The sequence below is a fragment of the Cynoglossus semilaevis genome, chromosome 8 (assembly GCF_000523025.1).
Source record: "Cynoglossus semilaevis isolate Cse_v1.0 chromosome 8, Cse_v1.0, whole genome shotgun sequence".
Taxonomy (NCBI): Eukaryota; Metazoa; Chordata; class Actinopteri; order Pleuronectiformes; family Cynoglossidae; genus Cynoglossus; species Cynoglossus semilaevis.
The window spans coordinates 549396-576752 of NC_024314.1; the positions used below are offsets into that span (position 1 = coordinate 549396).

Below are 27357 nucleotides of genomic sequence, written 5' to 3' on the forward strand. Positions count from 1 at the left end.
AGAGGAGTTGATGAAAGTTAGGACACGGGATGTCACTAAAGTCATTTGCACATGGTCTACAACTGCAGAGGTCCCCAAACTCGGTTGCTGCACGAACCTTTTTTGGGGCGGGATAATATTTACACAGACTGGCCATCGTATTTGTCATGGGGCACAACAACTGGGAGACATTTTTAAAGTAAAGCTTCTTTAAAAATGATAATTGTTAAAATGAAAGATAGGAAAAAAAAAAAAACATTTGAGATATTTCTGTGCAGCTAGAAACCAAACAGCTCATGGCCTGTGCCAGTCAATGGTTCATGGTTGGTGACCTCTGTGCTACCACTTCAGTCTTGTGTTAATACAGCAGCAGTGATAACATACAAAATACAATAAGTGATAAGTCAGGCGTTCATTGACCGACCATGCCAAAAAGTGTCATGCAGGTTATTTATTTAGGACTGTAAAGCTTGATGTTCCAGTTTAAACATAACTACTGACAAAACTAGTTAGTTAAATGTTAGACAGGATAAATTCTATCGTTTGACGAACAGTTAATTGGAAAAAAAAGAAGCTTTGAAACGTGCAAAAAAAAATGCTGAGAAACTCAAGAGAATCTTGCACAAACGATTCAGCTCAAAACAAACAAAATGGTAGCTTTTAAGATTTTTTTTTAAATAAATGAAAGGTTTTTGGGAAACAAATAACTAAATAATTCATTTTTGCAACTGTACAACTCTTATTTTTTTTGACAAACCAAAAACATATTCTCTTTAAACTACTTGTAGCTGAAGTCAGCACACAGACTCCTAAAACACTTACAAGACTCGATTTGAATCTGGCAGCATCCTAAATGAATGGGAACTATGAAAAGGGAGAATAAGACAGAATAAATGGGAGAAAGTCGAAGAGTGAACAGGAGTTTTTTTTTTTAACATTTGTTGGAAGTGAACAGAAAAACATGAGTAAAACAAATGATGTTGGGAAAGATAAAGCAGACGCTGAGAAAGAACAGCTAAACATTGAAGTGAGAAGGATTATATTTATCTGCATCTGATGGCAGGTGGGTGAGTGGCCCAGTGAAAGAGTCATTTAGAATCACAGAGGTTGCATGAAACACAGACAAGACCGTCCAGGTTTCCTTAGCAAAGAAAGAAAAGTCCAGGAACATTTAATCTGTTTTCTACACTGTCACCGATGTTGAAAATCAACAGACTCTGCTTCTTCCTGCCCTGTAAAAAAGGGAAGGCACAATCTTTTTTTCACTGACACACGGTGTTCGGTCGAGGATCTACATTACAAATTGAAACGTGGAAGCCAAAAACCTTTAGTACAATAACAGATTTTTCTTTAAGGGTCTAGTAAAGTCATACAAGTTAGATCTCTTTTTTGGTTACAACTGTTGAAGTTTTCAAAATGTGTCCTTTAGTACAATAACAGATTTTTCTTTTAGGGTCTAATGAAGTCATACAAGTTAGATTTCGTTTTTTGGTTACAACTGTTGAAGTTCTCAAAAGTCTTTCTATGTGCTGATTGCACTTTAAACAAGACAAGGATGTTGCTGTTAATGTAACATGGCTGCCATTTTGGACAAGAAAAATTAAGCTAACTTAGCTAACTAAGGACAACAAGCTAATGATCAATACTAAAGAGTTCTGCTCAGTGGATTAGTGTGGATCAATAAAACGTTTTCATGTCCGATACCGATACTGCAACTTGAAGTATCTGCTGATATCAATATCAATCCAATGACTTCTTTTCTCTCCCCTATAGTTGTTTTCTTTTGATGTGTGATCCTGAAATTCTAAACAATATCAGACTGATACCCATCCTACACCGAGTATCGGATCGAGCCATCCCATAAAAATAATTCAAAAATTGCAGTCAAGACATTATATTTCATAGAACTAAAGGATACTACGGTTATTCAAAAGCTCTTGTGTACAGCGATGTAAACTGTAATGTAAATATACTTTAGTTGTTTTAAGTAATCAAATAATTCTTGTAATCAAATGAGCCTTTGATGTAGTGAAAAAACATCAATACATATTTTTATGACATCTGTGAAATTGTTTACCTCTAAACAAGCTGGATGGATTTTGGTTTCACGGGGGATCTGTATAGTGCAGTCAGTGATAAATGGTGCAAACACTAAACTTGATAGGAAAAAAAATAGTGTACTACAATATTTTCACGGGGTTGTGTAGCTAGCTGTGTGTCACTTGATAAAGTGCTGGGGCCTTCAAAGCTTAGTCACAACTTGAACAACGTCTCCCACATGTTGCAAAGAGCCAGACATCATCCTTCACTTTACTTCGTTCATGACCCCGTGACAGAAAACATTCTCATCGATCAGGTGTATGTTAACAGGACGCACAATTTCTCACAGACTCGCCGAGAGAGCTGCAGCTATTCACTGGCTGCTGCACAGTAGAATATATTGGTCTGTGGAATATATACAAGTTGAATAAAAAAAAGGGAAGCGGGGGGTAATTGTCCTACTCACTGGTTATGGCAACAGTCCCTGAAAGAGTTGCTTCTCGATGAGAAGGAAGGGCTGGTAGAGGCCTCGTCAGGATCCTCTGCCTCCAGGCTACGGTTACAAGACCTGAGGGGTGAAGACATATAAGTCAAAAGATTCTAAAGACTAAGTCTAAAGATTAGACATCTAACCCATAGGTGTCAAACTCAAGGCCCGGGGGCCAAATGTGGCCCACAGGATCTTAAAAAGCATTTAATAAAGTCCATGCAGCAGAGTTTATCAACCTATGAAATTAAAAGTTTTTTTTATTACACAGCAATGAACAGTATTTGTAGCTTGAATTAAATAATAATCAATTGCAGAAACATGTATTAGTCTGTTATGGAGGAGCTACATCTATACCAGTCTCTATTCTGTTTGTATCAAAATCTGAATGACTTTTATTTTAAAATATTGCCAGATTATCGTCAAATAAATAATTTTTTTGAATGAAGTAAATTAGAATTTTTTTTATTTTTTCACTGTGTCCCACTGCGGGCTGGTACCAAAGGACCTATGGACTGGTACTGGTCCGCGAACCGGGGGTTGGGGAGGCCTGATCTATACAGCGTACCGTTTAAAACCGGCCCTTCAACAGGAACTGTATTGCTGTTGTGGCCCCCCAGGTGAAAATGAGTTTGACACCCCTGATCTAATCTATAAAGACGGAGAGTCAATAAGTATGTTTACAGGCACATTTGACTAATTTTATTGACTTCAGTATGTCAGAGTCCACCCAAGTGGCTGGCAATATGAGGTGATGTTAATCAAAGAAACCTTCAAACAACATATACTTTATAACCACAAACAATAACTCTAGTAAATGGGGTACATTTTAATTGTTTTACAATTACATAATCGGCAAAACATGTCATATTATCTTATGTGTGTGTCAACTACTTGCTCCATGAGTCTTTACTTCTAAGACTGCCAAATCCAACTTCAACCTAATCTAACTAAAAATAATCTTAAACCAGTTCCCATTGCACAGTATGCATTCATTACAGCTAATGTTTATGCATTTAATAAAAATAATAATAATAATGATAAAAATAAAATAAAAATTCTTTAAAAAAAGTTTGCATTTAAACTTTAACCTAGAAGACTGCACAGTCAGGCGTTTACCAGGAAGAAGTAGTTTAAACAGAAACCACAACACAAAGACATGTGTCCTTATTGTTTACATAAGCTTTACAAGTCAGCCAAACTAATTACACCCCATCAGGTTAGGTTTAGCAAAGTGACAGAGTGTACCTGATGATCTGTAGGATGTTGCTGACAGTTGCTTCCTTTTCTGGGACGTGTAGACCGTTTGAACCCGACCGTGACACAAAGTTGTGCTGGCCGCTGTAGTCAGACACAAACTGGAGGAAGGAGGACGTGCTGGTGGTTACAGCTGAGGTCTGGTCAATGTGCATGTGTAGTTTTGTATGTGTTTGGCTCACCTCTACGGAGCCCTCTGCAGGGTCTGGAGATGGTTTGAGGCTAATGATGCTGGCTGTTCCATCTAGAGCGTCGCTCAGCTCCTTTAGGAAAACGCCACAAAATGGAACCACCTACAGTGTAGGGACAAAACTAGGACATTAATTTCCCGTAATTTAACAGTTTAATAGTAAAATCTGGAATGACAAGTATTGGAGTAATATTCGCATACTGAAAAGATTCAACAGGGTACTTTGAAGGACACTTCAAAAGGCTTCAATGAACCACCTACCTTGCATCCTGGGATATTCATCGCTCTGGTCAAAACTTTTTTGTATTCTGAAGAAGATTCATGTTGAGCCATGGCGTCCTTTAAGCTTCTCATGGTGTCAATGTCTGATTGGTCCATGAACTGCCACATCTTTAGCACCTTACGAGACCTAACAAACAAAGTAACCGTCACCGCTGATGAAACGTAGACCTAACAAACAAAGTAACCGTCACCACTGATGAAACGTAATTGTTAAAAAAAGAAAAGAAAAAAAGCTTCATAATCAGTGTGTATGTGTAGAACCTGAGTCCAGCCAGAAACTCCATCACACTGTTGTAGTTTCCCATGTTCCAGCAACATTTAGCTACGTGGACCAGGTAGGAGAAAACCTCTCTCTTCTCTTCCATGGAGCCTGCTGTGAGGACCAGCCATGTCACCCATGAACTTACCTGTTCAGACAGAAACGTACAGGAAGCTTTAACAAATAGTAACAAATAATTGCAAATTTTTGTTTTGAATACTTGTCTCGGTTATTCAGAAACTACCATCGGCAATACAATCAAGAGCAGGCTAGAAGTAATAATTAACAGGAGAACTGCTTAAACGCCATCTCCTATTGGCTGTGAGAATGCTTGAAAAGTACTGTAAGTTTAACTAAACACAACATTTATGAAATCAAGAAAACAACTTGAAAGATAATTTTGGTTTTAGACTGCATTCTTTTCAATACAGTATAATGTCTAATTGCTAATAATTGTTCTAATTAGAGCTATACAAACCAAAAAGCAACCAGGCTCTCTTCCAGACTTAAAAATAAAGTATCGACTATGTTACTTAGCTTAGCATTTGAGCATATTCTCTTACTGACAGAACCAATATTGTATTGGAGGAACAAAAGACTGCCGTCAATATGTGTGCGAACGACGGACACTGCCCAATGCCCAGTGAGTTTCAGCTGACACTCTCTGTTGTGTGTGGTCTTACTACCGCTCATGTCATCGCTTTTAGAGTCTGGTATGGCGACCTGTGTCTAAAGTTGTAATGTAATGCGCAGGGTGAACAAGAGTGTGGCAGCTGGCCACACACTGACTCATGCACACATTCTGAAGCGCACAATGATCAGATATCAGCTGCACACTCTCCACCCGGGCAGTATCATCCCAGTTACCGGTAGTTCACTTCGAACGACAACTTAAAGCGACAAGCAACACACCTACAGTATATAGAAAATCTCCGATCTGAATCTGGGAGAGAGAGGATGACGCACAGAGAGACACGGAAAACAGAGAGACACTCTTTAACCCCCTACAGACAGTAAAAGTCTTCCCTGTGTCCAGAGATCTATTACTGGGTTATGTAACAACGACTTGTAAAGTCCACCACAGTCTGACTTCCCAATGACACAAACAAAACACCAAACAGGTCCAGGTTTCAGTCACTGGTAACAAATAGATTTACATTGTGAACGAATGAAAAACATATAATTCAGTTAATTATACATTACACACTACGTGTGTGTATATTTATATATACATATACACTGTATACGTATTACGTATAGACATGTATACAGTACATATATACATAAATATATACATATATATACACATATACATATACATATATATTGTGCTCAGTAAGACTAGTCTGATGCATTTGACCAGAAGAAAAAGCCTGATGATAAGATACTTAAGTTCCCACAGTTTGAGCGAATATCATGTGTAGCAACCAATTTTTGAGCAACAATAAATGAATAAAGGTTGGAACTGTTGGATGGAGTCTGCGCCTCATTCTGCCCTATGCCTTAAAATGCATTGAAATGCTGAATTGTAGGGGCAGTGGTGGCTTGGCGGTTAAGGAAGCGGACTTGGATCCAGAAGGTTTCAGGTTCGAGTCCATCAGCTGCCAAGTTGCATGGCACCATCCCCACACACTTTGGTGATTGGTTAAAAGCAGAGGTCACAATTGGTCTGCTGTGCCATAATCACAAATAATTCACTTAAAATATGTACAGTATATGAATACTGAGCTTATAAAAGCAACAATGCTCAACATTTTGTTGTCATTCTTGATTTACTCCCTGTTTTTCCTGAGGAAACATTCATTTGTGTCACACTCACACCTAAATGAAGTCGTTTATATCTATCCCTTCCTCCCCATTTTAGCTTTTGTACAAGACTCGCAAACAAACTCCTATCCAGGTAGAACATACTGATCTCACGACACACTGCATGTATGACTCCACAGATACTACCTCATGCACGTAATACATACGTATACAATTCAACACACTGCACAAACAGACATTTTACATACTCATACTAACGTTTTTGTCAGACTCAAAAGTTGGATGTCAACATTTTACACTCACACGTGTTCATGAGTCACGGTTTGTTAAGTCTCGTGGTTTTTCTCAGCCAGTTTATGCATTCTTGTCTGATAGAAGCAGTGATGGCTGAGGGCTGCAAGCGTTGCTGTTTGAATGTAATCCATTCCAGACCCTTAATCTGTCTGCTCTAAAGTACTCTCTTCAACGCACCGTCTCTATTTACTCAGCCTTAGAATCAGTAAACATGCAGATGTACAGCTTTGTAACTGTAGGATTCCAAATTAGTAGCACAACCTACATAGCCTCAATTGGTAATACCATAATAATAGCCACCAATCATAAATGCAAATGTAATAAATATAGACACTTACATATAACAAACACACACATACACACACACACACATGCATATATATATGGACAACACTTACATATAACAAACACACACATATATACCCACACACATGCATATATATATGGACTATCTAAATTGATCATGAGTGTGAACACTTGTCTCTCTATGTGGTCCTATAGAGGAACTTAGGAAGTGATCAGTGTGCCCTGCCGTTTCCCAGTGACTGCTGGGATTGCCGAGATTGGCTCCAGCCATCCTCGTAACCCTCAAAGGATTAAGCTGTAGAAGATGAATGGATTTAATTGTCTCTAAAGGTCAAGAGCTGTGCTTTGAGGGCTCTAGTTAAATCATGTGATATAACCTTGAGACATAACCTTCAGCTACTCAACATTTTTCATTTTGAAAGGAAGTCAAATGTTGAAAAACAAACAAACAAACATTAAATATAATTTTTGTTTTGTCGAACAAAAAAATTATTTTCGACTGGGCATCAATGTTTAAAATAATACATACAATACAATACAAAGTAACTTACTATTAATTTCATCTACTACTCTGCTGTGGGTGACCACAATGGGAATGTTTGTGCGCGAAAACCTGCCTTCAGACACTTCCAGCATGACGACATAATGTGAAGCTAAGTCAACATCTGGGTTAAATTACTATCGCCATCTTAATCATTCTGACCATCTGCACTGTGGCATTTTGAGAGGTCACAGACAGTACATCTCTTCAGAGCGCTTATGCATAGTGTTTGACACAAGACATAAAAGAAAAGAAGAAAGTGAAGACAGTTGGGCAGAGAGCAGGTAAAAAAAAAAGAAATACAGGAAACAGCGAAGACATGACAGCCAAAACAAGGTAGACAAATATTGGAAACAGTGTGTTTAAACAACTGCCACCCCGACACAGCACTGGCATCGAGTTAAAAAAAAAAAAAAAAAAAAAGAAGAAAGTGAAGACAGTTGGGCAGAGAGCAGGTAAAAAAAAAGAAATACAGGAAACAGCCAAGACATGACAGCCAAAACAAGGTAGACAAATATTGGAAACAGTGTGTTTAAACAACTGCCACCCCGACACAGCACTGGCATCGAGTTAAAAAAAAAAAAAAAAAAAAAAATCAAGACCATGCACACACAAGCACTGTTACACAAGCACGTAGAACCGGAGCTGGGTACAAGTTGATCCCCCTTTAATGTTTGTCTCTGTGTCCATCTGTCCGTCAGTCTGCCTGTCTCCGACTGCCCGCCTGTTATTATTTGAACCGCGGGGGTCAGTTTCTCCTTGATACATGAATTACATAACTGTGGTTGACAGAGAACTATTACATACTGGACACATGAGCACACGCCGGTCCTATCACAGCTAAACACTGCAGACAGACACAGAGGGCTGCAAAGCCCCCGGCTTCCAAACTCTCACTTGCTGTGCTATCCTTTCTGCTGCGCCATTCTCTGCTCCCATACAAGGCTTGAAAATGAACAGGAAAAAAACAACAAAAAAAAACCACCAGGCAGGTTTTTGACACAGGTTTACAAAATTACAACTGCTGTGAAATATTAAAGAGCTAAAGCATAGTAAACGTATTTACCCTCTCAGTGAATCGGATCACGTCCACGATAATCGTCAACGACGATCACGATTATCATCAAAATGTTAAGACAAATGATCACGGATGTCAGTGATGACATTAAAAACAATCACTAATGTTATTTCTTTTTTGTTAAATGTGACAGAAAAATGGTTGGAATGCATTAAATAAGAGAAAACCTGGTCATGTCAAAGGCACGCAATTTAAAGGTGTCCGCATGTCCGACCACCCGTTCCCTAATTTTCTCACCAGTAAAGATGATTTATTTTTAAAGTCACTCAACATAAAGATGCATGACCAAGAGAGTAACTCTAGCCAGCTCACAGTCAGGAAAGTGTGTGCTTCTGTCAAAGGCTGACGGGCTCTTGTTTGCACAGCAAAAAATATAACATAATTTCTTTACTCTCTCCAATGATGTCATTTTACGGAAAACGGAGATAAGATATCAAAGCTCTCTTTCTTCCAGAAAAAAAAAATGTTTACACTATGTAATAACACAGATTTTCTTGTGACCTCATCACTTAATCTAGTATTTGGGTTTAGCCCAAATACTATGACCGCGCTTAACAATGATGATCAAGGCCTGCATTATGTAAAGCATGAAAAATGCCTGATCACGTAAAAAGGTCAATACTAAGGAGCAGAAAATTACAGCATGGAAATCTCAAAGTCAAACTTATCACTCCATTAAATAAAGTCAGCACCGGATTCAATGAATGTGAGGCAGCAATACACAAAACCAGGGCTATTTTACTGGTTTTAAAGCTGAGAGCAACCGCTCGGGGGATCACTTCATATAATGTATTACTTTGTCTGTTTCCCTTCCTTTTCACTGTGAAAGTAACAATATCCAACTCAAATGCATCAGTGGAAAAAAAAGTAAAAATAAAGAGACGGTTTTAAAAAACTATAAAATAAAAAAAAATGCCTCTGAGTTTGGAGAGAGTTCATACAAAACATGTAAGAAATGGATGGAAAAATATGTGCTAGGATGAATTATATATGGTTGGATGGATGGATGCTTGTCATTGTAAACAGAAATAGTAACCCCATTAAGGACAGAATTAAGCTGGCATACAGAGAACACTAGTTTGTTTTAAGCTCATTCACACACACACAAAGAAATAGCCGACACCTCACCTCATTGAATCTCATCACGAGATGCTCCACAGCATTACTGCGTTGGGTACTCTGTGTGGGCATGTTCGGTGCCGACAGTGAGGCCTTAAGATTTGGGTGGCGCTTGTTTTGACACTCGGGGCTGCCCAGGTCTCGGGTGAGGAAACAGAGGTAGTCCAAAGGAAAGACCTGCAGTCAGACAGGCGGACACGTACAGCACGGGGTTGAGTGGATTATATTGTTTGCATTGGGATGCAGTGTTGTGTAGGTGAGTTTGACACTGTACTATAAATAAAATGGATGCTGCTTCTCCTGCCATCCTGATATGAAATAAAACGAGGATGATTATTTTTTTTTATTGCATCAATAAAATTGCCACATGTTGTGGTTTTGTTGTCTGTCCATTTGTCTCAGTTGAGTATAATGTTTGTCGGTGCAGAACTCGGGGCCAATCTGATCTGTTATGATGACATACTTGTATTTGCAGTGACTTTTTTTGACAAGCGTCCGTACCTGTTGGTAGAGCTGCTGCTCTTGTTCGGTGAGGATACAAGCAATCTCCTCCGGGAACTGCACGAGGTGCCGCAGCTCCGCCAGCTCCTTACTGATCCCACTGACGTTAGGAGGAAGGGAACTGCTGCTGGTCATGGTGTTGGCAAGCTGACGCTCTGGTGGGGGCCGGGATGTGGGAGAGGTGGTGAATGTTCCATTAGCATTAGCATTTTCGTGAAGAGGGGAGAAACAATAAAAAGAGTTGAGAGGAATCATAATAATAATAGGAAACAAAGAAATCAACAATTTCATATCTAGAGTGTTTCTACCAAATTTTTCTTTTTTTTTTCCTTTTGGTTGACTCTTATTTAATATTACCAAAAGGTCTGATAGCTGCACACACAGCATGGCAGTTCCTGTGTTCACAGTCAGGAATCAGAGTCTCGTACTAAAATAACAAAGCTGTTCTTATTTCACATTTAAAGGACAGACTGTATTTTTCACACATATTACATTGTGCACATGTTGCGTTTAGCAGCGCCTGAGTAATTAAAGCTGTGGCTTGAGATGTGATTTAAACAGTTTTGAGTGCTGAAACTCAACTGCAGCTTGTACTCCGTGATTTATTGCAGAGGAAACTCAACTGCAGCTTGTACTCCGTGAGTTATTGGGCATAGGTGGCAGTACAAACTGGCACGCACGGGTTCCTACTGCCAGTTGTGCCGCGGGGTTCCATAACCATGTGACCTGTGGGTGAGTAACACCCTTTAGTCTGAAGATCAGGATGGTTAGGGGGATAAATGACATCACCAGAGAGCCTTGGTGTTACTGTGGGCAATGCAGCTACAGCTTTTTGTACATTTTTAGAACACTTTAAGTGTTATCACTATTTTTTCAAGACAAGTTAATTGAACATATTATTAAAGATTACTTGTACTGTATTCATATTTGTATTTCACGCATTTAGCTAAAAACAATGGCACACGTGTGGCTTAAAGTCATGTTGGATCTTGACTTGCGGTAATTGGTGGTTTACTGACAATTCCAGTGAAGCCAGTCACATCTTTTAAAATTATTTCTAAATAACTGAGACTAGATTTTAGGGTGCAGCTAGAACATGTTGCAAACTTTTCACTGAGGTACAGAATCAGCACGACAAAAAAAAAAAAAAATAAAAGCATGAAGCATCCTTTTAAATAAGACATTAACACGTTGGTTGTTTCAATTTAACAGTGACAACTTTAAGCCTGGGTGACTGGGATCCTTTTCGGGGATTAACCCGAGTGTCACATGTCTTGTGATCTATCAGACTGAGGCCACAGGAAGCCTGAGCACTTCACCCTATGATAGTAGAAAGCATTGATCACCTGCCAGGTCCTGTGTTTGGATTTCAGTCAGGTCCATTAGTCTGTCTGTTTACATACAGATACATATGCACGCACGTACGCACACACACACACATACAGTCCACTCCTAATGGATGACCGTCACACGCAAAGTTGCAACAGAACGCATTGCCGGGGTGACATCTGGGACCAGAGGGGCACTACCAGGAATCATTTAAGGAATTTCACCTGCATTCAGCTGCAGTTAAACACAGATCCCAATATAGTCACTGGGATCAGGTTTCTCATCTGAACAGAACTCTGCTCCTGACACTGAGATTGTCAGGCCTCGGCTTTGCACGGTAGAATGTCACTGATTGTTCAGGACACAAGTACACAGGCCATATGCAGACAAAAGCCAGCAGGACTCTGGCATCACTCTGACTGTGGTAAAGGAAGTCATGGGATTTCATGATGTGTGTGAAGTGTTACATCACAGTTATGACATCCTTTTTTTTTTTTTAATGTACAAATAAACAGTTTTCATTTGAGCCACCTGTAAAATCAGTTTATCTTTAAATCATTTTAATGTACATTAAACAGGGAGTCTGTCTTAGAACTGGAGTTCCGGAGCAAAATAACTTCATTTTCTAGTTACCATGCGAACTAGTTAGCAAGTTGCTAAGTTTACACACCAAACGTTGGAATCACAGAACAAGACGTAAGCCCAAAACGACACCAAAGAAGAAGAACGATACCAAGAAATGTTTCTCTAAAGTACCAATAAGGTACATATATTGTGCCAAATTAGCGCATGTGTTCATATATATTTGTGCAAACGACACAATGTTTCCCCTGATAATTCCTGCGATCAGGCTGCAGGATGACATGTCAACAGAACCGTGACTTGTTAGTTCAAACAAAACTGAACACAGTGTGACGCCTGCTTAAATATCGGAACCAAGACAAATGCAGACGTGCGAGATAGTCAGACATAGGAACAAGAGGACATCATGAAGAAAATGTATTCCTTTTAAACAACTGATAAAAAAAAGGAGAGGGCAAATAAAAGATAGAGCAGAGGGGAGTACAGGCAGGAAGCGGGTCGCACGACAGGAGCATTTTACAGTTTACATTGCTGCGGCTGAGCTATTTGTCAGAGTTAGAGAGGAGACAGGTTAATCCACTAATTTTTTTAATGTCTTCCAAATGAGCAGAGTGCAGTGTTAGAGCGCACCCTCGCATTAGGTCGGAATCAGATTACAAAACCACACTCCCTGTGAAAAAAAATGCTATTCACACTGAGAAAATATGAACCTTAATACTGTATGTCCTGCATTAAAAAAGAAGTGGCCCTTCTTTGGAGAACATGACGATGTCCAACTCTGACAATGAAATGCGGTCATTTTTCTTTTTTTAATATCGGACCCATGCACTCTCAAAACACATAACCTTTCATCCTTTCAGCCTATGAGTAGTATGCTAATACGCTCCCCTCATCTTAACCTCATACAACTGTTTTCACAAGCTCCTCTTTTGAAGTGGAAATGGCGACATCTTCAATCAGTCCTATGAATTTCATGAGCGCGTCGAGGCTCCAGCGTCATTCACGGGTCTATTAGACTGGCTCCACACACAAAGGTGCCAGCCAAGGCCCTGACCAAAGGCTGTTAACAGACACTGGAGAGTTCATTTAAAGGCAAATGCGTGCAGGGAAGGAAAACAAAAGCCCCGTCTCCATGAGACCCCCGCCACTTTTTTGTCATTGTAAATATTAATATTTTACCATTGCTTTTAACCTGTTTACTAATTTTCCTCTGTGCCGCTGTTTACGCCGTCCTCCGTTTTGTGTCAAACAGTAAATCATAAATGAGAAATTAAGATGAAAAATGCATGAGACAAACCATTGAGACAAACCATTTTAACATGCACTAAAAATATGGAATTGAAAAACAATAGAGATGGGCTATGTCGTTTTTTTTAAGATTGCAAATATATTGTTTGATCCTGGACATATGCACCCATGCCTATTTTGGTTAATTTAGTTGATGATTGAAAATTGCTGAATTTCAAGCAATTTCTGCTAAGTTTGACACTAAACACACTCTTCAGTTTAACACTAGTGGGCTGCAGATACGAGTGTATCTGACAGAATCAGCCACGGCATCGGAGACAAAAGAAACGATCTGCTACTGCTGCTGCACTGGCAGTGAGAGCACATGAACATGGACAGACTGACCATGATGTCCCAGCGTGTTTTTTTTTATTCACAAGTTTAATTAATTGTAATTCATGTTGATGAATGCATACATCTTGTGTTAGCTCATGTCTATGTGTCTAGTGCTGAAAAGGAGAGAAGACTGGGAGAGAACCAGGAATCCCTGCGCAAAATTACAAGCATGAAAAAGATTTTTTTTTCTTATTTAAGAAATTTTCAAGAGAAAATAAATAGACAGAACTTAAAAGATGGGAGAGAACCAGGAATCCCTGCGCAATTACAAACATGAAAAAGATTTTTTTTTTCTTATTTAAGAAATAATTTTCAAGAGAAAACAAATAGTCAGAACTTAAAAGAAAAAAAATCAGTATTTTTGATAGCTTAAGATGAAAGAAAAAGCGAGTTGCTCATTTACTGCTGTTTGAATGTCAACTAGATTGTAATTAATTTTTAGTAAGGTCTTTGGTTTGATGTCAGATTGGAGGGCAAACATAATGTCCTTAAAAGGAAAGGAAAAAGGAAAGATACTCAGTAGTTCATGTGTGATGTCTGATCTCGTATGATTTGGATCATTGGTTTAAGGTCAACCTTAAAGTACTGTGTGTGGACTCCAATACAATCCTATAATTAGCAGACATTGTGACTACACTAACACTCACTGAAGTATTTTTATTTTTTTCCAAATACAATGGTGTCGTGTACCGTATTTCATGGAAAAGAAGGGCAGCATGTTGTTGTCCGGCAGTGCGATAATGTGCTGGTAATACCAGCAGTCATGCACAGGACACCAGGTTTCTGACACCTTTCCACTGCAGCACAGCAGAAGAAATGTGCCCGACTCATTTTTACAGCCAACAGATTTAAAACACACACACACAAAAAAAAAAAAACAAGTTTCTTTATATTCATTCCACCAAAACCATTTAACCAACCAGACGCACGACACCGCCAGCTTCTCTTTGCACAACGTTCGTTTCTGTTTCCTGACTCGATCAGTTACTCAAGCAGAGAGACCTTGAACGCAGGCCTGCTGTCCTTCTTTTACAGCTGAGTGAAGGCAGCACATTTGTGCAGTGATTTCACAGGCATGTTTAGAGTCGTTGACAACTTCCCTTCAGGATGTAGGATGCATGCAAGGCACTTAAACAGGTGCAGCAATAACAATGCAAGTAGAGGACTGTAATGTGAACCTGAACACTGTACGACGCATTAAGCCGATTGAAAGAACAATTTAGAGGTAATTGTTTAGACGTTTCTGAAAATCTGCTTCCAGTGATGGTAATTGAGGTATTTAATTCTTTTAAATCCAAAAAAGCTCACAGTTGTTTGCTGGTCAAAGGTCAACTAACTTTTTTTTATCTGATTTTACCCTCTTCTGTGTGTTGAATAATGTCTTTGTTGCTTTTAAATTGTCCACTTTTTTTCCTCTCCTGTCACACAATTGTATAAGCTCAGCTATCCCTGGACCATGTTCCTGTTTACTCTTGCCCATTCTGGCCATTCTGATTAAAAATATCAGCAGAAAAAGCTCAACTTCCTGTCACAATATCACTATCATAGCATTTCTCTCTGCCTTAGGGTAAACTATTCTTATACTGACTGGAGTAATGATGGAAAAGAACATCGCATTTGTGATCTGGAAACACTGAGTTGGTTACATGACATGCTAGGATAAAGGAGGGATTCTGCCTGTGTAGTCTTTGACATGAATTGCTAATACAGCTGACCATTACGCTGAAAAACGCAGAAATAAATCACCAGGATTTTGTGTTACATGAATAAAACAAAACAACAGCGTATACTGGAAATGTGCATTGCCCGTACTAACGCAGCTCACAAACGTCCACAAAAAAAACTGCACACATTGCTCCAAAGTGAAATGAACGAGTCATAGTAAACAGACACACGGGGACTACAGACAGAAAGACAGTGACAGCAGCAGAAGCAGAAGCATTAAATACACTATTGCCTGACTGGGCTGAGTTATCGTTGGGAGTCCTCCCAAGGGAAGTGCTCACCGACACACACACACACACACAAATAAAGCTTTTAGGTTCCTGTGACCTTTTTCTTTTCAACAGGGAGGGTCTTTGACAAACATGAGTAAATCCATGACTTATCAGGTAAGAGCTTTGCAGTAATTCTTCAGATGATAAATAAATAAATCTTATGTAAACACCGTAGATAGTTAAGAGGAAAAAAAAAAAAAGGTAAGATACTCTTTTTATAACAACTATTACACCGTACAAGTCCAAGACAAAATGTTAATGTTAACTTAATGAAGTCAACTGCTATCAAAGTCAATAAAGATGTTTAAAACTTTTTACAACACTGCATATAAACTATGAGTCTTTAGAAGAAATCTTCAGAAAGCTGTAACCCTGTAGATTTTTCTAAGATATATATGTGTGTGTGTGTGTGTATATATATAAAAGGAAACCAAGACACATGTCTGTGTTTATTCGTCACTAAAAAGTCAAGTCAGAGCCAATCAGTCTGTACAAAACATGTCAGACTGGAAAGGTTAAAAAAGCCAGCCAAAAACTAGCTATGGCTCTGCATGTACAGACAGTTGTGCAGCCATAACAATACGGTAGAGTGATCCTGTAAGAACTCACATGTTGTTTGTAGTTTTAACTAGAGAACATAAAGCTTGCTCTAATTTGAATACATTGTAATTGTCTCCCACTTATGCATCAGGACAGTTAAGCCACAGAGCTTACAAACACAGAAACACACACAGTCGTCTAGCCATTAAAATGCATGCTGAAAAGGTTTAGCTTTGTACAGTGCATTTTTTTTTTTCTACTCACTGATCAGCTTGAAATCCGTGCGGTGAGAGGGCTTCATGGCTGCTGGCTACAGCTGACCACTCTGCCTCCCACACTGACAGCTCAGTGCTGGGACGCCTGAGCCACACTTGTCCACATTTGAGCCTCAACACACCTCTCTCTCTCCTGCTGTCGCTCTCCCCCACTCTCTCTCTCTCTCGTGTACTCACTCTCCTCCACTGTCTGCTCTATTTCTTCCTTGGACTCCAACCAACTCACACTGTGTTTCAGTCTTGCTCACCTGGCTTCTTTCCCCCTTGGTTAATCAGCATAAGAAGTCTTGTCCTGTTTTGTTTCCACATTACACATACAGTACATATTGTCTCTCGCTCATTATATTGCTTTCTCTCACTACTGCCAACCCCCCACCCCTCCACCCAACTGTATGTCTCCCACCATCCACTCTTCACAGACACCATACATAGTTCACAGCCATGCACCACAGTTAGACCAGTCTCTCTCCACAGCACAAACGAAATCTGACCTACATCGTGGGTACTATAACGCAGCGATTACCAACTGCACTGTACCACCAGGTGTTCCCTAAGTGGCCCTCTCGTTCTCACATACTTTCTCTCAATAGCAGTAGTCACACTCATAACACCTTGACCTTTTTAATTTCTCAGCTTTGTCACACTTTTTCCCCTAAAGGTATTTTCGTTTTACAATTTCCAGTCACTGACGGCTCCAGGCACACGTCACGTCTACTTATGAGTCTACTTTGTTTTTATCCAACACGTTCTCACTCTGCTCATTACAGTACATTGGACATGAACACTTTACAAAAAACATGTTTCTCTTCATACTTCCTGTAAAACTCCAAAAAAAAAGTTTATTCTGGGCCAAAGTCATAACATAAGGTTTAATATAAGACCGTCTAACAAAATTAGTCATAGGACAAAAAAAAGTATTAGTATATTTAGATATTTGACACAATAAGCAATGTTTTAAAATATATAGTATATTTAGAGGAATATATACAAATATAGGTTTCACAATGTAGGGTGCATAAAGAGAATAGGTATCTCGCCGATTCTCACATTTGAACTTCTTTTACTTATTTAAGAAGAAAAATACATTATACTGTCACAAAGGGTCTTGGTTTTTAGTGTCATTTCCTGATCCTGTCATCTCTTAGATGTATGACTTCTATCTTATTGTAATCTAGATTAAATTGATGGGTTTTGGTAATGACTTAATTGCTTTAATTGTTGAAACAGATTATAAATGACTATAGTGTTTAATTTGAACAAGCTCCAGGTGACAAGGAAACTAGAACAAGAGCTGCAACTCTTTGGTGTCTGTATACAACAGAACTGTTATCCTGAGGTTTAGGAAATAAAGTAGTAAGTTAACTATTAACTAACTATTTAACTATTTAAGACCAGAATCCCCTCAGGAAAATCATTGAGGCATTACAATAATTAAGAAAAAAGTAGCCTTATTTGCCCACAAACCTTCAATTTTACAACGCTAATTCAGAAGCTAGCTAACTGCTTTACCTCAGTTTATTTAGCAAATACAAAACCCTAAAGGCATATTTAATGGTCTCTATGCTAGCACACGTTTGCTTCAGTATCAATCAGTGGGAAAGCGGAATTTCTAGCAAAAATATAAATTCTGCTGTACTTCCTTCCAGACAGGTAGTAAGTACATCGACATTTGATCTCTATTTCAAGGATCATCATAACATCAATGTGTTTTTTTTTTTACCCTTTAACCCGTTCAATATTACAGAGGGGTTCAAGGTCACGGAAAAGGTGAAGTAAAAGTAGGGACAACAGCAAAAGTAAATTGTGTCTGGAGCACGCCATCTAGTGGGTTGAGTGCAAAGCCAAAAATGGTTGGAGCAGTAATGGGTAAAAAAAACACACCCTGAATTCCGACCTTCCATAACACTTACCTCAGTTTATTTAGCAAATACAAATAAAAAACACACACATATATATATATGACATATAAATATGGTCAACAACAGCTGTTTATAATTCTATGACTGGACTGATTTACTTGGAGGAATAACTGTTTATATGAATAATAATATGAACTTTTCAGCCATCTTTGGAGACATGTGTTGCCCACTAGTACACTTTGTCTGAAAACATTTAAATGGCATCATTTCAGACACTTTGGCTACAGGTCCTAGAAACATGCACGGCAAAGCAGATGCAGTGTCGGCACCTGTCTCCCTTTGCTGCTGGATTTGTGTGTTTGTGTGTGAGTGTGTGTGTGTGTGTGCATGAAACCCTAGTCCTGCCGAGCCTTTCAAGCTTATGTGAGCACGCGTGTCTGCCACTATTTGGTTTCCTGGCACACTTATTTAAACGGGACATGTGGTCATGTTGAAGATATTTGTACACGTAACGTTTGTTTGTTTGTTTGTTTTCTGCTGTTGTGAACTAATAGCCACAATTATTAATGAAATAGGTGTTTGAGAAATAAATGTTGACATTAAAAAAAAAAAATCAGTTTTTGTGTTTTTATATAAAATTGTGTGTGTGTGTACAGTATGTGTGTGTGTCTTGTTTTTGCTGGAGACACTCTGTCCCCTGGCCAAGTTCCAGTGGAAATTAATGTCAGGATCAGCTTACATTTAAGTCATATGTAACATCGTTGGTCATCAGAGAAGGTAGACAGACGGTTCCTAGCAACATGACTAGATGGACAAAAAAAAAAAGTCCTGAGAAACAAAAGAGTAGTTAACAAGAGAGTGAGAGAGAGAGAATACAGCAGAGTGTGATGTGACAGAATGAAGACATAATGAGAATACGTTTGTTTTCCTATGTCATTAAAGGAACCAGTTTAGCTGTTTATCTTACAGCATTATCCCGAGGGCACGGAATATATTATATAAAACAATATACATAACACAAAGCATTGTTTGCATGCCTTTGTGTATGGCCAGAATGGAGAAACTTGATTGTAAACTTCAAAGTATTGAACATTAGCACAGTGCAACAAGGCCAGAATGGAGAAACTTGATTGTAAAACATCAAAGTATTGAACATTATTTTACTAGGTCTTCTGAGATTTAGAAGACATTAAGCATCAAAAGATGAGTTTACGATTGTCAGATTTCAAGTGTGAGACAGTATTTTTGGGTTGGGTTTCCTTGGAAGAATGTGAATGGAAAGAAGAATTAGTAAGAGGGACAGTCCTCTGACATCAGAGGGAAGGAGGAAAATTATAGAGAAAAAGAAAGTCTCCTACTGTCCTACAGTTCACTGTGGGAAAAGAGCAGTAACAAAACAAAACAAAACAAAACAAAAAAAAGAGTTGATCACAGGGGGATTGTAAAAACCCCTTTTTTCTGAGAATAAAACAAACACAGTGTGTCACAATCTCTTCCTTACAGCAGCGACTGTTATGAACATTTTGTATCCAAGTAAAACGCTCTCTGCCTTTAAAATCATGGAGACAATGTATGACCTGTGTAACTACAGGGGGTCCTCGACCTACATCATCTACTGTACATCAGTACCTACGTCACTCACCTACACTAACACAGTGGTAACCTCATAATCTAGGACATAAAAACATCAGAAGAGTCTGACTCACACCTGGGAGCCATAATGAAGGACAAAGTGTTTAAAAAAAAAACAACACAAGGGAAAGACAGCGAATGTAGCACAATCACCAACATGGTGTCCGGGGGCACCTGGTAGCCCCCATGGTGCACCTAAGGTGCCAACGGGGTGTGTTCTAAAAAAAAACTAGTCAACAAGAGGGTCAAAGATGGAACTGTTACTGTGCTTTTGAATCAGTTACACTTGAATGATGATTGAACTTTTTAATGTTACATTGTTCAGGAAGTCTGTATCAAACAAGTAGCTCTTTGTATTACTGAGTGCTCTTGGAGTAGCTCTCAGTTTCAGAAAGGTCGGTGACCCCTGATCCAATGTATGCCATTTAATGAATGATGGCGATGTTACCACAAAATGCCGTATTAGTGTTCAATTCTTCTCCTTGACATTGGAATACACAAATAAACAAAACCTTGGCTCACCTTTTAGAACTCCCTGGCTGTTGGAAAGCGGAGAAACAGGGTAGGGAAGAATGAAGCGGGCACTAAGGGCAGCTGTGGCCTCTAGCAGGGCCCCAGTCAACAGGGAACAAACCGAAGTCCTTTGGCCACAAGATCGATAAGCTCTCAGAGTGGGAAAAAAAAAAAAAAAAAAAAAATCAAAAAATGTGCATTAAAGTTTGCTCATACTTATAGGGAGGCCTACAAACAAGTGCATCTACTATCATAGTAATGAGGTCAACAAGACATTAAGGCACATCAAACACTCATCCATCAATCCATCCATTTTCATCCGCTTATCCGTTACCGGGTCGCGGGGGCAGCAGTCGACACCCAAATCACACTGCACCGTAAACCTTCCTGCTGGAAGGTACCAACCGCCCTAACCGGGATTCGAACTTGCCCAGGAGGTGAACCCTGGGGTTCCACACCAATGACAGAGACATTACCTCTGGGCCAAAGCGCCACCACATCAAACATTAAAATTTAGATTCATTTTACATAATCTTTGGGGGAAATGTTTTTTAAACTTTTGTTTTATTCAGAGGTTTTTAAAGGCCTGTTGCAGTGCTTCTACCTCTTAAACTGAAAAATGCGGTTTTGACATCTTTTCTTTTCTTTTCCCACATGGGATGGGATACCAACTACTGTTGGAGTAGCAACTCTAAAAACAAGATAAAGTGTAAAAGCCCTGGCAGGTTATTAAGATGCTCACCCTGCTGCTATTATCAGCTTGGTGAGAAATAATGCATCAGATGATTGCAATCAAAATGATCAAATATTAAAGACAAACTGGCTCCGCTATCCTTTTAGGCTAATAGTTTAGGTTGCACTTTAGATGTCACTAGATTTAGATTTGGCTGAGTGCTTCCTGTTGAGTTACTAACCTGAAATCACATTGACTATGTGATTCAACATGATTTTCAAACTTTTGTGAAAGTGAATGGTTTTAAATTCATACCTTGTTGTACAGAGGCTGGAGTTCTGATGGCGTGTTGCCGGGCTGATGTTGTGGAGCGACCAATGAGGAGAGCTGATGTGAACACATCCACATAGAGGCAGCAAGAGTTTTTTGGCGGGATGAATCAAATTGACTTTCTCTCCGTCCTGTACGCAGACGGCAACCTATAGGAAAGGTCATTGACAAATTAGACAACGTAAAGCCATCTGATCACGACCGCGATACGAATTAACTCAGTCATTTTATTCAATTTTACTTTTTCATTCAGCTGTTGAAATACATGAAAAAATTGAGACATGGAAGAACTTTTTATTAACAGAACAAAAACATTTCTTATGGGAACGTCAACAGAGGTGAAAAGGAGAGAGATAATAGAGAGATCGACCGCTGTGGAACCAAGAATGGGTCGCAGACAGTGATAAGTAGACAATGACACAGAGGGAGAAACAGAAGCAGCAGGAGAGCTCTAAGTATATTTATTTGAGTGAACAGGGTGACCTGAAACAACATCCTTCATCATTTTTCTTCTTTTGATTTGAAAGAAAACACCCAGTCTCTGTCCTCTAGTGACCTCACAGGGCAGCTCCTCAGACACAACTTTCAGGTGAAAACCATTTAGGCAGCACTTTTTGTGGCAATCTGAAGCTGGCCAGTAATGCCTTTAGTGGATACGGCCATTAAGGTATCAGACAAAATCGATAGTGGCGACAGAGGAGGCCATGAATAAAATACCAGTTTTATGATAGTAGAGATGGGTTTCCAGGAAACATACAGGTGATGGAGAACACACAGCGACTCACAATGACAACTGTTATGTAAACCCGATCATTTATCGAGAAAAATGATTCCCGAGTTGACCAAGAGGTATCTGATAGATTAGGCCAAAATAGTCTATGGGATATCACTATACAAATAATGACCAGTAGATGGCATCTGTCAAATATGAGTATTAGGTTATAACTAATAATTTGATTTAAAGTGATCAAAAGGACAGACATAACCCATTGTTAAAGGTTCTCTTGAAATGAGCCAAATGCAAAATGCAACATCTTCAGCAAAAACCAAAGAATGATTGATAATCTAATTTTTCATACATCTTTTTATTATTTGTTAAAACAAGGCAACATTTTGGTCCAGTTTACACATGGCAAAGGGCTTCTCTCAGAGGGATGGATTTCCTGGACGGGGTGGGGTTGAGCAGTTGTCAGATTAAAAACCTTCTCCAGGGAGAAGGGGGACATACCAATCTTCAAGTTTAAAGATGATGAGAGGGACACGTTCAAAGACAGCACACCCCCATCTTGGTCCACAAGTTCTTAACATTGTTGAGTTAATCACAGGAATTTAGCATCTCAGCCCCAAAATATGTTCGTGTCATCCCTGATAAAATACCACATCAGATTTAACCGCACAGAAACAGGGATGGAAATCAAAACTATGCAGTACGTTAAGGTACAGCTCAATATATATTTTCATCAATAAAAAGATAATGTAGTGTACCACAGTTGTTTTGATCGTTACTAAGCATAATATCGACTCATGACGAGCCTCTACACCAAAAATGTTTTTCAAGCACTTACACCAATACGCCAGTAACAACATGTAATTTCCTAGTCGTTCAGTCCATGCGGCCAATTATCAGAACTCCATGTGAGTCAGCTGCAAGCAACACGGGCCTGTTTCTCATGTTACACTGCATCAACACTGGCCTGTTTCGGTTTTCAGCCTTGGTTTCCTCATTTCCGGTTTTGGCAACTCTAATATACAGTATACAAAAACAAGCTTATTAAAAAAAAATCCAGTTAAATGTTTGGGTTTTAAAAACATAAAAGAATTGGTGATCCAATGTCAATACTGGAGCTGTAGCACTGACTATCAGTAATGTAATGAAAGCTACAGTTATGAATGGGTTTGTTCTTGAGGCCCGTTATCACTCGTTGGGTAATTACTCTGCCTGGCAACAGCCATTCTGGGAAAGGATTAGCAAAGTGCCGTTGTAGGGTACCGAACAGATCTAATGAACTTCAAGCTTCGAGCTGCTAAGACACTAAAGCGCGGCCATACAATCGTACTCTGACTCATGACCATTACTGTTACGTACGTAACAGCAGACCGCTTGGAGTATGTGTGGCAGTGCAAAACTCTCAAACCCTCCGCCTGAAATCTAACCACCCCCAGTTTGACCTCTTCACTTTGAAGACTGACCTCCGTTACACTTGCATACTCACACTATGACAACATCTCCAAACACATACTCTCTACACCACACATACAGTAACCATATCCATCAACCTGGAGAAGGGGCAACATAACGACCATCATCAAAACCTGCAGCAGACTTTAATGTAAAATAAGTATTCCATAACCTACAGTGGGTACGGAAAGCATTCAGACCACCTTAAATTTTTCACTCCCCAAAATTTTAAGGGGGTCTGAATACTTTCCGTACCCACTGTATATGCATGCTTGAATGCACATTGCTATGAGCGGCAACGACTACAATCTTCAGACTCTACTACCACTATAACATTTAGTACCTAAATTAATCATTTAGTTTAAAACATAATTCTGAAAACGTTACAGTAGGTCAAGGTCAGCTGAGGTCAATAGTGGGTGGTTAATCTCGTGAGAACACTGTTATTCTGGTCTAGACTTGAAACAGAGGTCAGCAGACATGACGTCAGTTTTACCCCCTCTTTGAAGAAGCAGTATTGGTCTAAAAATTGTGTGCTAACAGTATGACCAGTCATACTTATTCTAAAAATTGTGTGCTAACAGTATGACTTTACCAGTCATACTTATTACGCATTACAAGTTAATCTCCTGTGAAGTACCTTTATTATTTGGTTTATAAAATATGCAAAAAAGATAAACATAACAAAAATAGAGAGAAGGGAATATTGAAGTATCTAAAAAAAAAAAAACACAAATAGGTTTAATATATCATATCATCAATTGTTCAAATAAAAAGGGTGCAAAAATTATTTTTCCTTACTGCTAGCATATTTATAAAAAACCTACTACTAATTTCCTACGTTACATAAATCTTCTACCCAAACACTACATACCACGCAAAGAAATGTTGGTCTAAGATATCTTGTACACATTAAATTCCCAGGACTTTCCTTCATTAAATGCATTGGAAAAAAAGAAGATGAAATGCTCTCAGGAAATGAAGAAAATATGCGGCCTGCCCACCCAGCTTGACCAGCACATGTAAATCAACTGCGGCCAGTCTATTTGAAAACTTGTTGAGGAGCCAGGTATGTTCAGCAGCTCTGGTATCTCCACAGCCGGGATGTAGACTCTGGCCCTTTTCCCATCACAGACACACGTAAACTACATCAAAAGACAGAAACTAAGCACACCCAAACATACCAAACGACCAGACGTCCCCGCTGAGGGGCTGCACATGAAAACAAGCTGCCTCAGATTTGTTGCTTGCTCTGCAGTCAGTGGTTTCTATTTCTTCGTCTCTGTGTACTACACATCAGACATCACACTACTCCCTGGTTTGTATCAAAGAGAAACAGACACCGTCTCTGACCTTCATCTACTGCTGTGACCTTTTTTTTTCTTCTTTTTTTTACTACTTGCGTCTTTGCATTGTACTATCTGCTTTCTGCATCTATTGTCTGCGCTGACTTCAGGAGGAAAGGCTGAGGACTGTGCTCACAAGGTCATAAGGTCGTATTGTATACTGCAGTTTATGTGCAGGAAGTGGAATGAGAATATATATATATATATATATATATATATATATATATATATATATATATAAGAGGAATGTTTGCCATACGTAAAATCCCTAAATGTTGTCTTGAGCTATGAATGAAATATTGATAAACCTTGGATAAAAAGTACAAAAGTACACATTTGAAGCATAAAAGTTGAACTAAATCACAATATTTAAGTACATTGATGACCTAAATGTAGGTTTTCAGGTCAATTTAGACATTAATTAGCCAACATACTAAGCCAATTTGTTTTGTTTTTTTAAACCTTGTGATCGGAACATCTGCCTGCTGTTAAACTGTTACGATTCCTTACATATAACACTACTGCTCTACAGCAGTGGTTCTCCAACTTTTTCTACTCTGTACCACCTGAGAAAACATTGAGTCCCACCATGATGACCAACATTAGAATATAACAGCACAGGCCTTCCCTATTAGCTTCCACCACAGGAGAGATGTTTAGAAAGATGTTGATGTTTAAATGTTGTATTCATTGTGCATGGTATGTTTCAGATTTATTCAACTGAAAATGTAAATGTGAAAATGTGAATTTTCCCCGCATACCACTAGAGAGTGCTCGCGTACCACTGGTGGAACGCGTACCTCTGTTTGAGAACTCACTGTTCTTGAGTATAGAGATTTGAGAGGACACCAAGACAATGAAAGATGAAGAGAGAGAGAGGTAGGGTCACAGCCAGGGCCACAACAACCTAGAACACATTACCCACAGTGTCCACAGAGACACATCCACTCTACCAGGGTCCCTCATTTACAGTTCTCATGATGTCATAGTAAAGCATGCACACAACAGCACACAACACAGAGCAGTCTATTACAGATAAGCCCGAGGCCCGGTGTTTTCTTTTCACATTTTAAAGCTAAGCACCAACTTTTACACTCTACACACAGAGCTCTGTGGAAAAACTGAAACAGTCACTTTCTCGGTGAAATATCGTTCATCAGTGCAAATGGCTACATTACTGTACACCAGCTGCTTCGTTTCGACAGGAGTCACCAACAGACTTAATTTGTGTCTCCAAAGGCTTAAATTTAGGGGAAGAAAATTGACCTTGGAAATAAATTTTTGAAAGGAATACAGGTGCAATGTCAGGCATTCTTTAAAACCTTAGCAACACACTAGGGAAACAAACATATTGAAGATGAGACACTAGGAAACAGTTATCTGAGTCACAAACCGGCTTTTGAAAACAAAAGCAATTTAACAAAATACAAGTCATAACAGCACAGAGAAACAATAAATGAAAAGTTGCCTGAGGAATAAATTTGCCTAAAGGAGCAACAACACTAGCTGTCAACAAAACAAACAGTTTACTTACCGTGTGGGAAAAAAAGATGTATAAAATGCAGGACAAAAAGAATTTAAAAAAAAATGACCGAGACCTAATCCCTTTTTAGTCTGTGCATTTTTACAGAACGAGAGGAGGATTGAGGACAGACGGGAGGAGGGGGGTCTCGCAGGAAGAGTGGGAGTGTAAGGGAGTGGGAGGGGGTCTTCGCTACATCAGTTAAGTCAGCAGCAAAAGGAGTAGGAGGTCAGGAATGAAGAGAGAAAGATGGAAGAGAAAGATACAGAAGTGAGAGCCAGAAGATGGCAGTGGGGATAAAGAAGAGAAGTTCAACATCTTCAACACTGAGCAGCCCCATATTAGGTGAGGAGGCAACGCAGCAGCAGGAAAATCAGATATTATCACAGAGCACACTCTGAACCGCCAAGGTTTGAATGAATCATCCACTGGATTCTGATCAGCTAAAGTCACTGCTGTTGAGTGCATCTTTAGTAGGGACCACTGAAGAACAAGTGGACTTCAAAAACACAGTAGTTACAGTAGTATCCAGTTAATGTTAGGATTGCAATATCATTTAATTGTATTGAAATGTATTTATTTCAATGAAATATCACAGTGGAATCACTGGATTTATTAGTAATTTTTACCAAAATCAAACCTGAGAGCGGAGACAGCGCTCATCTGTATTAAATATTTAACACCGTTTCTACTCCTTTGACTTTATAGAACGAATGTCAATATAAATATAATATAGTTGGACAAGATGTATATTAGCACATGAGCTTATAATGTATCGATTGCACTTTTATCTCTTAGGATCTTAGCTAAGCTTTTTTCTTTCTGGCCTGTCTGTGTACTCTATCCTCTCTGATGTA

At 39.1% G+C, this 27357-nt stretch overlaps 1 protein-coding gene across 1 annotated transcript in view; it reads right to left on the reverse strand.

The window, feature by feature from the left end:
• plce1 (phospholipase C, epsilon 1) overlaps positions 1 to 27126 on the reverse strand; it is a 44363-nt gene extending 17237 nt beyond the window's left edge. Inside the window, exons 1-10 of the mRNA XM_025058024.1 lie at positions 26513 to 27126; positions 21434 to 21602; positions 20460 to 20598; positions 10101 to 10255; positions 9609 to 9776; positions 4497 to 4642; positions 4215 to 4362; positions 3946 to 4056; positions 3755 to 3864; positions 2486 to 2587 (exon numbers count right to left, since the gene is read on the reverse strand). Of these exons, the coding sequence (XP_024913792.1) occupies positions 2486 to 2587; positions 3755 to 3864; positions 3946 to 4056; positions 4215 to 4362; positions 4497 to 4642; positions 9609 to 9776; positions 10101 to 10255; positions 20460 to 20598; positions 21434 to 21436 (1082 nt within the window). The 5' untranslated portion in view covers positions 21437 to 21602; positions 26513 to 27126. The remainder of the gene's footprint in view (positions 1 to 2485; positions 2588 to 3754; positions 3865 to 3945; positions 4057 to 4214; positions 4363 to 4496; positions 4643 to 9608; positions 9777 to 10100; positions 10256 to 20459; positions 20599 to 21433; positions 21603 to 26512) is intronic.
• Positions 27127 to 27357: the final 231 nt, after the last annotated feature.